General features: G+C 40.7%; 1 protein-coding gene across 3 annotated transcripts in view; it reads left to right on the top strand.

Annotated features, from left to right (window-relative positions):
* Nucleotides 1–449: 449 nt before the first annotated feature.
* Nucleotides 450–15,245, top strand: part of UNC80 (unc-80 homolog, NALCN channel complex subunit) — a gene marked incomplete at both ends in the record, with an annotated part of 220,226 nt that continues 205,430 nt past the window's right edge. For all 3 annotated transcript variants that reach the window (XM_080689607.1, XM_080689608.1, XM_080689606.1), the window contains 7 exons: nucleotides 450–541; nucleotides 1,466–1,514; nucleotides 4,617–4,773; nucleotides 5,663–5,964; nucleotides 8,515–8,638; nucleotides 11,235–11,314; nucleotides 14,677–14,816. In XM_080689607.1, coding sequence (XP_080545733.1) covers nucleotides 450–541; nucleotides 1,466–1,514; nucleotides 4,617–4,773; nucleotides 5,663–5,964; nucleotides 8,515–8,638; nucleotides 11,235–11,314; nucleotides 14,677–14,816 — 944 coding nt within the window. The remainder of the gene's footprint in view (nucleotides 542–1,465; nucleotides 1,515–4,616; nucleotides 4,774–5,662; nucleotides 5,965–8,514; nucleotides 8,639–11,234; nucleotides 11,315–14,676; nucleotides 14,817–15,245) is intronic.

Raw genomic sequence — 15,245 nt, 5'->3', positions numbered from 1 at the left:
CCTCCTCCCCAGACGGTGACAGTACCGGGACACAGAGGTTGGGCAGGAGGACAGGGGACACTCGGGGTGCAGCCCGGAGGGGGGCCGCGGCGCGCGCGCCATGTGGAGCGCGGACCCCCGGGGCCACCCCCCTGCGGCGCCCGCCGGGCCTCTGCGGCCAGGCAGCCGGGCGCGGGCCGCTGTCCACGGTGGGTGGTGCTGAAAGCCGGGAGCGGGCGCGGGGGCGGCGCGGCGGCCGGCTCCCCCGAGCGCCCCTCCTCCCGCAGCCATGTTCCACGCGCGGGGAGGGGTGGGGGGAGGCGAGCACGGGGGATCGGGGCGGAGAGAGCCGGCTCTGCCTCAGGGAAGGAGGGGATGAGAGTTGGGGGGAGCCGCGGGAGGAGGCGGCGGCGCTGGCTAGCGAGGAGCCAGCGCTGGGTCCTGCAGTCGGGCTCCCGGGAGCCACCATCATGGTGAAGCGGAAGAGCTCCGAGGGGCAGGAGCAGGACAGCGGCCGCGGCATCCCGCTGCCCATCCAGACCTTCCTGTGGCGCCAAACCAGGTGAGGGGCGCAGGGGGCGCCCGGGCCGGGGGCGCTCCCGGGGCGCGGGGTCGCCGCGGCCGCTGCGAGGCCGCGCTGCAGCCCGCAGCTCCCTCTTGGGGCCCGAGAGGCAGCCCTCTGCACCGGCTTAAAAACACGCATTAAAAAATATATATCTCAGGGAAGTTTGACCGCAAGCGGAGTGGCAGTTTAGGAATAAATATATACATCATTTAGGGGGTGGGAGGGCAGGGAGCCCGGGAAGAGGGGGCGGGGAGCGAGGAAGATCATTATGACTGGCTGTGCTCCTGCGTCCAATTCCCCCTCCATCTCCTGCTGTAATTGCAGCCCGGTGACCTGTTGTTTTTCCAGCTCCTGTTTGGTGGATGTCTGTTATGCCCACTTGTTAACCATTTTTGCTCACATTCAGCCGGCCAGCGGTAGTCTCCCTGATTAAAGACCCTAAGGAGAATGATTTTTTGATAAGGGATTCTCCACCCTCCCCCCCCCCCCAAAAAAAATCAGGTCTGACACCTATTCTAATAAACAGCAGTGAAGGTTTCCTTATTATCGTAGAGATTTATCAGATAAGAAATTAGATGCTGGAAACCATGGTCTACAGCCATCTTCATTTTCATCTTTCAGTTTTTAGTAGGACTGTACACATGAGTAACGCACCACTACTGGCAATTGGTGATTAGGTGAAAGTCTTCAAAATCAGAGTGGATACGGAACATTATAGAGATCCGCATCTTTTTATATATATGTGATCGATTACACGTGTAAAAGCAAATGTCGTCAGCTGTTCCACACCTGCTCATTAACAAGCATGAAATTTGAGTTTCATAGTTTCATGTCTTATTCATTGAAAAATTATGCCGTTAGGATACATTAGTAATAATTTTGCTTGTATTTATAACAAGTATCTCTATTAATTTTTTTCAGTGCCTTTTTGAGGCCTAAACTGGGGAAGCAGTATGAAGCCTCTTGTGTGGTATGAGATTTTCACCTTTTAATGCCTGTTTGCATATTCCGCATATGTCACGTGGTCATTTGAACCCAAAGAAACACTAAACCATACTGACTGTACATATCAACTCACTCGGCAAATATTATCGAGCACCTACTGTGTGCCAGACACGGTCCTACTCCTGGGAGAGAGAAAAGACAAAAACCAATAGTGTTTACGATCTCGTGGGAGGTCAGGCCACAAATACATACTTCACTAAAGTCCATAGTAAGCCAGATGGTGATAAGCACTACCAAGAAGAAAAGTGAAGCAACAAAGGGGACTGGGGAGCACTGTTGTTGGGGGTTTGTTTTATGCATGGAGAGTAGATACAGCTTAATTACTAATTGGTGCTTGCACAAAGAGGAAGGAAGAGAGGGAGGAACAGCATAGCAAAGGTACAGCAGAGAGACCTGTGAGTGGAAGGACCTTAGCACCCAATGAGAAGTAAGGGTAAGCGGGGGAAGGGGACTGAGTCCTAGAAGAGAGGGCAGAGAGGTGACAGATCCAGGTGGGGGAGGCGCTTTCATCGCAAGTGTGGAAAGTCAAATAGGTCATGGGCAAAATCAAAGCTATCATGTAATGGACGTTCATATGATGAATACCTATGAACTGCTTGAACAAGATGATACGTAGTTCTCTACTTTTATGTTTTGCATACATTCTAGAAGTCTGAAAATGGATGATATAAGATAATTATGAAAATAGTTGCAATTTAATATTTATGCAAAGTAGGTTATGCCTGTAGGCCCAGTACTTGAAAGGCTAAGAGGGTGGCAAGTTCAAGGCCAGCTGCAGCAACCTAGCAAGATCCAGTCTTAAAATATAAATTAAAATAGGGCTGGGGATATAGCTCAGATGTAGAATGCTCTTGGGTTCAATCCCCAGTAATGTGTGCATGCACATGCACATGTACATAGTCACACACACACACACACACACACACACACGCAGTGCTCTTGTCCTGAAATTCTAAGAGAATCTTATATCCTTACAAATTGCCATTTTACAAATTGGCAAAATGAAGCAAGAAATCATAAAGCAAAATTGAAATGGATTTAAACAGCCTTCATTAAAAACATGGAGTTTCTACAAACGACTACTTGCAGGTATTATCATCTTAAAGTAGAAAACTACTCACCTGGGTTTTGCCATTCATATTTACATATAGCTACAAGAATGACTTTCTGTGAGGTGCTCTGAAGTAAGAGCCACTGAGGAGTTTAACACACACATTCTCAAGAAGAAATTTGATTTGTTGAGTATTCTGTCCTTCAACGTTGTCACATGGATATTTTTAAATGAGTTTCTTATAATGACCTGCTAATGGAATTTCTTGTCGTATCTAACTTGTTAGAATAACTTTACACTTGAAATCTCTGAGCCTCACTTAAACCATGATGATAATTTCACTAGTTTAAAATAACTATGACTTTTCTCTGTTTTGGGGCAAAGATTTGTCTGACATTTTTAATATTATCACAAAATATCAAACAGCTAAGTTTTATCTAGACATATAGATAGATACATAAGGATAAGTAGCAATATAGAAAACAATTTCTAGGGGTTAAACAATTATAAAAAATTAAATTTAGGTGCGCATGGTGGTGCACACTTGTAATCTTAGTACTCAGGAGGCTGAGACCAGAAGATCACAGTTTCACTTCCAGCCTCAGCTACTGAGTGAGACCTTTGAGACCTTGTTTCAAAATAAAGAACAAAAAATAGGGCTGGGGGTGGCTCAGAAGTAGAATGCCCCTGCCCCAGCATGTATGTGCGTGTGCGTGCACACACACACACACACACACACACACACACACACTTATATTAGTAACATTTAAGAAGAAAATGGCATTATCCAAAACTCACTGAAATTATAAAATACAAAACAAATCCTCTTCAATATATAGTCATTAGACTATATGAATTCTTTATAATCTTTTAGTGTCTAACAAACTCATCCATGACTTATGAATCCTCAGACGAAGGAATTTTAAAGTATTAGCATCAGCACCACTAGCATATCTAAAGGCCTTTATTTTGCTTCTTAAGAGAAAACAAAAGATGACATCTTATTATGCTACTCATCAAAATCTCAGTGCACCTTTCACTTATAAAGATCAATTTTGGTTTTCCTCTTTGAAAACAACAATCTCTGTAGTAAGATATATATATATATTACAAATATCCTAATAATCCAATGATGCAGTTAGAATGAACTCTGGATTTTTCTTATAATCCTGCAAGACAGTGACACACATTTCTTGACCACATGAGGTAGCAAGTTCTGAGCATGTTCTTATAAATTAAATGTTTAATAACTTTATTCTAATACTTGGTAGCATCACTTTCTTCAATAGTTTTCAATAGCATTCTCCTTCACCCTAAAGAATTTTTTTTTAATTAAGAAATAACAAAATAGGTCAAACCTGTACTTATTCTAGAGTGTTCCATTCTCTGAAAGCATCTCTGGGAAGGATAGAAGACTTAATCAGCAGCAAGAATGGCTGATTTCTGCCCTTCTCTCCCTTTCTGTATTCAACAGATATTAAGTATGTTTTTATGGTTCCTGTGATAGGTTAGGGAATATTCTGTGCCAGGTCATTGTGAAGGACATGGAATAAATTAGAGGCCCTGAAATCAAATTTCTCAGAAGAGTTATGTCTTATTTAGTACCTGTTGAACAAGTTGACATCAATTCTATTAAGACTTTCATAGAACATATTTCATTTTGTTCTACAGTTGAGATGGGCCTATTGGATGACTCAGCAACACTTATAAAATATTTGAAAATCCTATGAGGTTAAATGTGTTGCTATATTCTTTAGCATAGAAAGCTTATTTTGACAGATAATAATGACTGTTCAATAATTCAAGCCATATACTTGCGATCAAAAACCTGCCAATGAGCAGGTAAGAGGAAATTATGACCGCTCCACCACAGGTCTACAAGTATGTGAGACGCTCTAAAGAAATTTGGTGCAGTGCTTTGTATTGTTTAGGCTATATAGTACCTTGATGTTCCTTTTTTTTTTTTTTTAACCAATAAGCTCTCTTGTTTTAAATGCTCTTTCCCTCAATCTGTAGTCTTTTGAACGAGTATTGGTAGAAAACAAGCTGCACGGCCTCTCCCCGGCCCTCTCGGAAGCCATCCAGAGCATTTCCAGATGGGAGCTGGTGCAGGCTGCGCTGCCGCACGTTCTGCACTGCACCGCCACCCTGCTTTCGAACCGGAACAAGCTAGGTGGGTGTGCCTGATTACTTGTTTACTACATACCGACGTCCTTTATGCATGCATGGGGTGGCTACTATCATCCCAGGCACTGTGCACACATTACCTCGTTTTATTCTCCCCGCAGCTTCCTCACATCTGCACTGTCATCATTCTCATTTTACCAATGAGTGAACTGGTCTCTTGTCTTTACTTTCACAAATCATATGGAAATAATGCTCCTCTTCAACATTCAGATATTTTAAGTAAGCTAAAGGCTCTCACCTGCCTGAGTCTCAGTCAGAGATTCCCTCTTTGCCTTTTCTAAGTCCTGAAGCCACCAAGCACATGAATTTGGTATATCTCCTTAGACATTTCCCCAGTTTCATAGTACTCTGTGTAAGTGTGTGTGTGCGCACTCACATCTGCATGCACACACATTATTTTGTAAATTGCTTTTCTCATCTGGCAATATGTCCTGGCCATTTGTCCCATGCTACAGTACATGTTCTCCATTCCACTGTGTTTCCTCATTTGGGTCTCTGTTCAGATATTACCTTCATAGATGGATCTTTTGAGGTCAAGTTGTCTAAAATAGAATGGTTATCTCTGGAGCGTACACTTTGAACCACTCTGCTGCCTGCTTGGAAATATATACGGGTATCTGACTGATGAGATGTGATTGCAGGTTCTATTTACAGGACAGCATGATAGTCTGCAGAGAGTGCAGCCAGTAAGAAACACCACAAAACAAGAATGCATCCCACCAACGGTAGTTGTTAGACATATAGAAAAATGCTAATGTCTCCCAGGAAACTGAGCCTGAGAGCAAAGCAGAGATGCCCTTCATAGATCGAAGTTGACCTTCATCACTCTGATCACCACTGTTGCCTTCACTTGGCTGTATGGTTGTTCCATACAGGCCACCAGGACAAGCTGGGTGTTGCTGAGACAAAACTCCTTCATACCCTGCACTGGATGCTCTTAGAGGCCCCCCAGGACTGCAGCAGTGAGCGGTTTGGGGGCACAGACCGAGGCTCCAGCTGGGGTGGCAGCAGCAGCGCCTTCATCCACCAGATTGAAAACCAGGGTTCTCCAGGGCAGCCTTGCCACAGCAGCTCCAACGATGAGGAAGAGAACAACCGGAGGAAGATCTTCCAGAACTCTATGGCGACCGTGGAGCTCTTTGTGTTTCTGTTTGCCCCTCTAGTGCACAGGATCAAGGTGAGCAATAACTAGGGCCTAGGTGGGATTGAGGTGAGATGAGGGTGGGCTTCAAATGGTATTTCCATATTTCATTTCCCTTTCTTTGTATGATTTTATAGCAAGCCATGACATGAGAAGTTTCATTATACTGTATCATATTATATTTTTATGGAGTACTAGGGAGTTAAACCCAGGAGCACTGTATCTCCAACTTACATCCCCAGCCTTTCCTATTTTTTATTTCGAAGCAAGGTCTCACTGAATTGCTGAAGGTCTCACAAAGTTGCTGAGGCTGCCCTCAAAACTGCAATCCTCCTGTCTCAGCCTTCCAAGTACTGGGATTACAGGTTCATGCCACCACGCCTGGCTGAAAGTTTTGTTTTTATATCAAGCTTCTGAACACAAATCTTCATACATTCTTTGCTACTTAAAAATTGTTATTGGTTCTTCATCTGAATCAAGATAATGTCCAATATGTTAACCATGGTGTGCAAGATCAAGCATGATCTAGGGCTTAAATTCCTTTCTGACTTATCAACTGTCAATCTCTGCTGGCCACTTCATGATCCAGCCTCCGGAGCCATTCCATATGCTCTTGCAGTTTACTCTGCTCTCCCTCTTCTATCCTCCTTCACAGACATAACAGTAGGTTGCTAACTTGTTTCTCCTTCCACCTCTGTCCTTTCTCAAACTATTCCCAGTAGCCTGAGTGATCCTATTTTAAAGTCTGGTCATGTCACTCTGCCCCTCAGAGGCCCTCAGTGGCTTCCCTTCCAACTCAGTAATTGCTGAAGTGCTTCCTATATCCTTTGGGCAGTAAACTACCTGGCACCTGATGATTTCCCTGACTTTTATTTTTTCCTACACTTCTCTCATTCTCTTGATTCCAGGCACACGTTTTCTGGTTGGTTTTTGACACTAGGGAAACAGGGCCTTTGCACATACTGATCCCCTTCCATGGGAAACCTCTTCCTAGACATACCTACATGAAGCACCTCCCCCCCCTTTTTTTTTAGATTTTATCTCAGAAGTCACTTTCTTGCTATGGTTCCCTTGGCCTTCCTAAGATGTCAGTTCCTGGCCTGACATGTTCCTTTTGCCTGCTCTATTTCTCTTTTGCACCAATGAGCAGGGACTTTTGTGTGCTTTGTTCCCCATTGTATGCAATAACCTAGAATTGTACCAGGTACTCAGTATGTGTTCTATAAATATCTGCAGAATAAATGTGGATAAATTTGACCAAATGCTTCGTGAGCTGTCCTAGTACTCCCAGAGGGAGCCCTAGAGGCTTTTCCATTGTGGGAACTGCTGGGGCCCTGCTGCTACTGATGCCAGGACGCCAGTTAGCCTTCAGCTTTGTAGAAGAGCCCTCTCTTCTTACCCTCTCTAGCAATGTGTGAACTCTTTGGGGGATTTTATTACCCTTTTTAGCTGAAGGTTCTTGATAGTCAGCTGCACTGATTTACCATTTACAGAATCACTTTTCTTTTTCTATTTTTTCAATTTCTTCCCGTTTCTTATCCTTCTAGCTTGATGGTTTTCAGCTATGGCTTCATGTTCAGAGTCATCACAGGGAACTGGAGAAAACTTCACAGATTCCAATTTAATGGATCTGGGGAGGGGAGGGGAGAGAGGCCTGAGCTCCTTTATTTTAAAAGTTCCCTGGGTGATAATAATATGCAAGTTGAGGTTGCAAATCACTGTCTTAAGTGAATTCCTGGTTGTCAGGTGTGCTCATTAATCTGTGATTGCATTCAGTGCTTCCATCTTTACACTGTTTTGAGAAGCTGGGGCATTTAAAATGTAATATAACAATGTCGTGTATGTACTTACACAATATGAGATCGCATTTTAAATACCTTGGCCTCTCAAAATAATAAAACAATGAGCAAAGAATGTGTTTCTGGAAGAAGCCTTCAATTTTAGATAAATTGTGTGAACCTGGGTTGTAAAGTGAGCCCAGTTCAGCAAGTCTTTATCTATTATGCACACAATTCCTAATGCTGTATTAAGTGCTGTGATGATGTCGGGGGGCTAAGAGGAAGGAAGCTTGATCTGCCCCTGCCGTCAAGGATATAAAAATTAAGAGAACAAAATTACAAGCTAACACACTATGAAGGGTCAGAATATGTTTACCCAATTCCATGAAATGCAAGAGCGATGGACTGAAGATTAGAAAACCAAAATTGCCCAGCATATGAAGATATTGCCTTATTAGGAAGAAATAAGGCCAATGAAATAATTAAGAATTATAATGGCAACCACGACTAAAGAGACCTGCTGAGATTCTTGGATTAAATAGATCTCACTCACTGAAGACAAAACAATAATTTGTGTGTTCCCTGCTTTGCCCAAAGATACATTCTGAATACTTTTTTTTTTGTAAAGCAGACTCCTGTGATTTGTATAGCAATTTCAGGGATAACTTAGGTTCATTGGTTCACCCTTGCATGGAAGAAAGCTTGGCAGATTAATCCACTCTGAAAACAACCTTGTAGGTGAATCGACTGGCCCCTTCAACTAGTTCTTTCAAGCCAGTTACTGGATATAGGTCTTTTCTGCCCCCAGGAATCAGACCTCACCTTCCGACTGGCCAGTGGACTTGTAATATGGCAGCCTATGTGGGAACACAGACAGCCCGAAGTCTCTGGCTTCACGGCACTGGTAAAGCCCATCAGGAACATCATTACAGGTTCGTGACTCAACCGTGGGGTAGTATTGGCGGATCCCCTCATGGGAGCAAGGCTCATAGGAAAGTTTGCCCTTGGAAGCTAAAAAGAGAGGCATTTCTTTGGAGAATCATCTAGGTGTCCCGGGTACGGGTCTTATTCACACTAGGAGAAACCTCAAACCAGGGACAGGTGCTTTCTGTTATATAACTTTTGGTATGTGTAAATGTCTCAGGCCTCAGTTTCTTCAACTGTAAAATGGGAATGAAGATGTCATATGATAGCACTTACAGGATTATTATGGGAAATATATGATATATATATATATATATCATCTTAGAAAATGCTTGGCACATCCTAAGTAAGCAGTAGCTATTATTATGATGATTATTCTATCATTGTCATGATAGATAAAGTAAGGGGTCTGTTAAGAGTCCCACTTTAGTGATATATTGCTACCACAGCATTTTCCCTCAGGAATCATCTAATAAGATAGTGCTACTGAATTAGGGAATGAGCACAGTATGAGAGATTGAAAAGTGCACAGTCAGCTCATACTTCACTCCAAATCTATCTCTTGCTGTACCTATCTTTCCTCAGTATTTCCATTAATGTAAAATAGAGATGCTTACAGGGCATCTTAGAAAGCAGTAAAGGAGAAGAAGCATAGAATGTCTGTTTTATAGTATGTGCTTCATAAATTCCATCCTTCTGTTACCAGCTTTATTTTTGTTTTAGCATCAGTAACAAAAAAATTTTAAATTTACAGAAGCACATATATATGTATATATACTAAGTTTTTATGCACACATATATGTAGATGGTTTTCTAACTTCATAAGGTTTTGTGCAAATGATGGAGAATTATGCATGTAAAAAGCTCTATAAATGGAAGCACACTATAAGCAAATTCTTACATAATTCTTCCTCTATAACCTAACACAACCTTGCAAGATATATAATATGTTAAGGAATTGTGTAACCAGAAAGTGCCATATTATTCACATATCTGATAAAATGATTATAGTGACATATTCAATAGGAGAATGAAATTTTTCAATAGTAAAAGCAGATTAACCCCACACCTCACATATATGTGAAACATTAACTCCTGAAGTATATTATAATTCAAGGGTGATAGTCTGTCATAGTTTCTAATATCAAGCAACTAAAAAAGTAAAGGCCTCATAACCAGGAAGCTACTTTGTGTATGTGGGGGGAGGGGTACTGGATGTTGAACCCAGTCATATTCCACCTCTGAGCTATACCCCCAGCCCCACTTTATTTTTATTCTAAAACAGGGTCTCTCTAGGTTGTTAATGGACCTCACCAAGTTGCTGAGACTCTTCTGGAACCCTAGAACATATGATCTTCCTGTCTCAGCCTCCCAAGTACTAGGATTTCAAGTATGCACCACCATACTCAGCTGGGAAGCTACTTCAGATTCTATGTGTAGAATAAGGTTAATTATTTGGGATTCCACAAAACTGAAGATTTAAGATGTTTCTTCAAAAACTAAAGACCATAGATATGAGAGAAAAGAGTAAAATGTGCTCAAGTATGTAAAAGTTATTAGTAAAAAAAACTATGTTTTTATGGCATACTGATTAAAGAAATTTAATTTTTTTTAATTTTTAAGTCTTTTTATCGCTTTTCTATGCGAATGGGGCAGCCACTTCAAATTTAGGGTTCTCTTTTTTGTGTGTGGTACTGGGGATCAAACCCAGGGCCTCATACATGCTACAAGCATTCAGCCATTGAGCTACTCTCACCCACCCCATCTCTCTTTTTCTGCTTAATATATAATAGATTTTTTAACACCTATATAAAAATTACTAAGAACCTGTGTCCTTCCATGAAAGCACCTGGGCTCTTTACCTCACCTTCCTTTGCATCTGGATGGTGTACATTCTTAATGTCTTTCCCTTCATGCCTGTGGACTAGAAATGGTGCCGGCATCCAAGGGTAAATTAGACTCTGCTTCAGCAGCATGACCAAGAAGAGCAGTGCTGCGAGCCTCCTCGGCAAATCCCTTCCCTCCTCAGCACCAGATCACTTGCCACTCAAGTGAAGCATTGGCGTCTTAGTTTCACACTGTTCCTGATCCAAAAATAGAGACGTAGCTGACCTGAGTCTTGGTGGTTAAAGCAAAAGCTCTGGAATCAGACAGCCTGAGTGGAGCCTTCATGGAGCTACCCAGTTAAACTGGGGAAGTTAAACTTCCTGTGCCTGCATCTGTAAAATGAGCGCAATTATAGAGCAGTATTATAGGGTTATTGAAAAGGTTGAATTATTCAACATATGTAAAATGCTCAGAAGAGAATTGGTAGATTGTAGGTGATAAGGAGATGTTGCTAACATTATTCTTACTATTGTCAACTTCTTTGCACCTTAACCTGAGTCAGATGAGAGGGGAGAATATCTACCTTGACGATATAGAAATGCTAAGATATTTGGGAATTGCTTACTGGTTTCTCTTAAAATATTTGTTATTTGATGGATTCTTTTGAGATAACAATCTACTCAATTGAGTTTTTATTTGAAAATGAAATGAACTTATGAGATAAAATGAACTTAGAATCTCAGAAAATGCATGATGGAATTTCTCTCATCTTTCTAGCCAAGAGAAGTTCTCCTATCAACAGTCAAAGTCAGACCTGTGAATCACCAAATCAAGACACACAGCATCAGGAGGTTAGTGTATTTGAACTGTGAGGAAAGAGAAAGGAATTTTTTTTATGTATACTGTGGAGGATAAGACCAGTTCTAGAGTCATGCTACCTAATTTGAAGTCCTCTACTTTCCCCAGGGAAGTACAACTTTTAACGGCTTCAGTTCTTTTATCAGTCAAATATGAAAATAAATTTTATGCATTTTCCAGAAATGTAGAAGTGTTGAAACAAGACAATGTATGGCTGGTGTTTTATCTCAATGATCAATATGTGATGACTAGGGCTTTATTTCAATGGCTAGCATACAACAGTAAGTGTTAGTTATCATCATTCATTGCCCATTAAGTAAGGTATCATCTTGTTCTCAGTTAGTTATTGAATCCTCTAATGTTTATTAGGTAACCCTAATGTGGGTTTAATAGTGTCTCAGGGGATGGGAGGAAAGAGTAGAAGGGAGTTGTCAGATGCAGCCTTACTCCCTAAGGAATGGAAAGTTTAATGAGGAATTCAACCTACCCACATAAACAGAAGATGCAAAATAAAACATAATATAATTCAATGTAAATTTGTCACATTTGGTTTATGAAGGAAAGAAACAAAAGCCAGGGTAGATGAAGGCCATGCAGAAATGTATACTGCTATTAACTTAACTTGCTATTAGATGACCTGCCTGCACTTGCAGTTCAACATGTGCAAAGTAAAACTTACTGCTTTCCATCAAAATTGGATCCTCTTTCCAATTGATGTGTCAGTGTCAGGAATATCGTTATCCTTTTTACCTCCAAGCTGGAAATTTTAGAATCCTGGTACATCTACAATTTACTGAACAATTGCTAACACTGTGATTGATAGGCTTTAGGATTTTTTTTTCACATTTAACGCCTTTAAAACTGAGTGTATTTGAAAATCATTGGTCTCTTATAATCTCCCTCCCTGGTAGCAGTCTTGCTATGGTTGTCCTTGTGTACCATGAATTGGTGTAGCATGGACATTTGCCACTCCAGGGTCAGTCAGAGATGATAATAGCGCACTTTTAACACGCTTGACACAGAAGAAATTATTCTTTGGAGAAACTAAAATATTAACAGCTCTGAGTTGAAAATTATAAATACGATGAGACTTTAGGAAAACCCATGCCAGTTTATTTCACTTATAGTCTCCTTATACATATACATTGGAGATATATCTAGTCACAATCTATGCTAAGACTAAAATAGCTCTTTCAATAAATATGGGTGAAAGTCTTCATTGATAAGAAGTCAAGTGTTCTAATTTAATTAATGGGGTCTTTTTTCTCAGTGGTGCATAAAATAAGTAGTGTCTTAGAAGTGATGACATAAATACAATGAAATATGCAAATCTCACGTTTTTTCCACTTAATTCTCTGTATTTTATTTTCAGTGGAGTCGTATTGTTTCTTTTCCTAGTCGCCAAGATGTGCTCTTTATTCTATATGCCCACTTCTGCCCTCTAAATCTAGAACCACATCTCTCGACCGCATCTTTAAGCACCTAATTGAATTTTCTACCTCTAGCCTTTCTGGTTGGAAACATAAATTCCACTTAATAATGCCTGACTAATCTTCCTAATGCACCATTTACTTATTAACTTATCTTTTCACCAGACCTAGTAAATGCAAGGTGCCCTCCTTTGATCATATCTCTTCTTCTTTGGGAACTGATAAAGGATCCTTGACCATTACCTCAAGAATAAACCTCTCTCCCTGCATTGCTGTTTTTCCATCACACAGGACCTCCTAAGCAACCTTCTCTCTGGTTGCCCCTTCAGGCAGTGAAGCATTGCTTCTAAAATGTGAAGCAGCCTCATCTTAGCTAATTAGTCTTTGCTCAGACGATTCTGTTTCCTCTCTCTGAAATGCTCTCTTTCCTCCTTATTGCCTGTCTAAATTTTATCCTTTTAAGAACCCAAGGGAAGCTCAATTTCCTGTGGACTCTTAATCTAGTAAGGCTAAACTTTCCCTGTCCAAAGGGTAGCATCTATGCTCCTGTGACTACTGTACCTTTGAAATATGGCTATTCTGAACCAACTCTGTAAAATGTATTCTAGATTTTGAAAGAATAGTATGAAAGAAATGTAAACATCTTATCAATACTTTTATATAGATTACATGTTGAAATGATACTTCGGAGTGACACAGAGATCTTATAAAAAGTTGTTTCACCTGTTCCTCCTTCCTGATTTTTTAGTGTGGGTTCTAAATTTAAAATCGGATATCTGGTAGTTTGTGGCTTGTATTTTGTGGCTTGGCTTTTGTTCTCTTTCACATGCTGTTCTAACCCATACTTACCAATCTTAAAACTTAAATGTAAATATTTGAGTTCAAGGTTCAGGTTTATCTGCATTTTTGTGTGTATGTTGGGGGTACTAGGGATTAAACCCAGAGACATTCTACCTTTGAGCTACACCCCAAGCCCTATTTTTTATTCATTATTTTGAAACAATATCTCACTAAGGAGCTGGCCCTGAGCCTATGGTCCTCCTGTCTTAGTCTCTCAAGTATTGGGATTACAAGTGAGTGCCACCATACCTGGCTATCTGAAATTTTTTGTCTGTGTGTGGTATTGGAATTGAACCAGAGCCTCATGCTTTTTTTTTTTTTTATACTGGAGATCTAAACATCTACCCCTTGTTATTTCTGTTTTGATACAAGGTCTCAGTAAGTTGCTGGGGGCTTCATTAAGCTGGCCATTAAGCTAATGGATTCTTTAAGTCAGAAAACTTATTTCATGAAGTTTCTAACTGTATTTGTTTTTCTAAAAATCATGGTTGAATCATGCCTTTATTTCATGTATGAAAATAGAAAGTTAAAAGGCTATTATGATAGATTTTTAAAGGTCTTTATACTTTAGTAAAGCCTTTAATCTATAATACAATGGATCATCTAAATGTAATTAAAAGTGCTCAGTGTGTGCTTACAAGTTAGAATAAAGGTCATTACTTACAGCTGAAAAATGTATTGCGCCCCCTCTGATGGGTGACCAAGACTTGAACTTTGCACCCCTGTCTCCTCTGCTCGCTTTCATTTGACCTGGAGCTGGTCTGTAGCCTCACACCTCCACTCGGTTCTCCTCAGTATCAGTACAATCCTCATGAATCGTCAGGTTCGTAACTCTTCTATAGATACTGAATATAAAGGTGAAAAAGAAAAGAATCAAGGGCAAAATGAAATAAAATTTATGATAGTACTTGGAATCACAAGGGTGCTCTCTAGAAATCGGTTTCTGTTTCCTTTTAGACAAAGACAAAATCCCATACTCTATGACATTATAATTATGATGAAAAGAACTCCAACACATGTAATTATGTAATACAGGAGCTAATTCTAGAGGATATTAAAAAACTCTAATCTGCTATCTCCACCTCCAAAAGGGACTCCAGGTGGTCTGTGAAACATTGCAGTCTGATTCCATCTCACCCAAGGCCACGATTTCAGGCTGTCACCGAGGAAACTCCTTTGATGGAAGTCTGTCCTCACAAACTTCCCAGGAAAGAGGCCCATCACATTCCAGGTACGTTACTGCCATGTTTGAGACAAAATGTGTTTCAAGTTACCAAAAATTATATATATACTTTCACAGCCTCTGTTCTTCAGAAATATGTATGCAGGTAATATGTATATACATATTCTTCACCAATGTATGATTAGGTTATTTACTGCAGAAGTGTGCGATGGAGGCCTCTTATTCAAACAAACCAGGGTGGAAGTGGAAGGCATGTCTGATTTCATGAGAGGTCTAAATTAGATGAATTAGATGCTGTGTTAAGAGTTTTTGTGTAGAAACTCCAATGGTGCGATTAAAAGACTGTGTTGTAGAGCTGGTAACGTATCTGCTTGAGTGTATATGGAAACTTTATACCATCAGAATCTTATATGGAAATGGGCATCTAGTACCTGGGATGAGCGAAGAAGGGATATTGACCAAAGGGTAAAAAAATCT

The sequence above is a fragment of the Muscardinus avellanarius genome (genome assembly GCF_963383645.1).
Source record: "Muscardinus avellanarius genome assembly, chromosome: 2".
Lineage (NCBI taxonomy): Eukaryota > Metazoa > Chordata > Mammalia > Rodentia > Gliridae > Muscardinus > Muscardinus avellanarius.
Note: the sequence above shows the minus strand (reverse complement) of the source record. Positions and strands in the feature narration are given on the sequence as shown.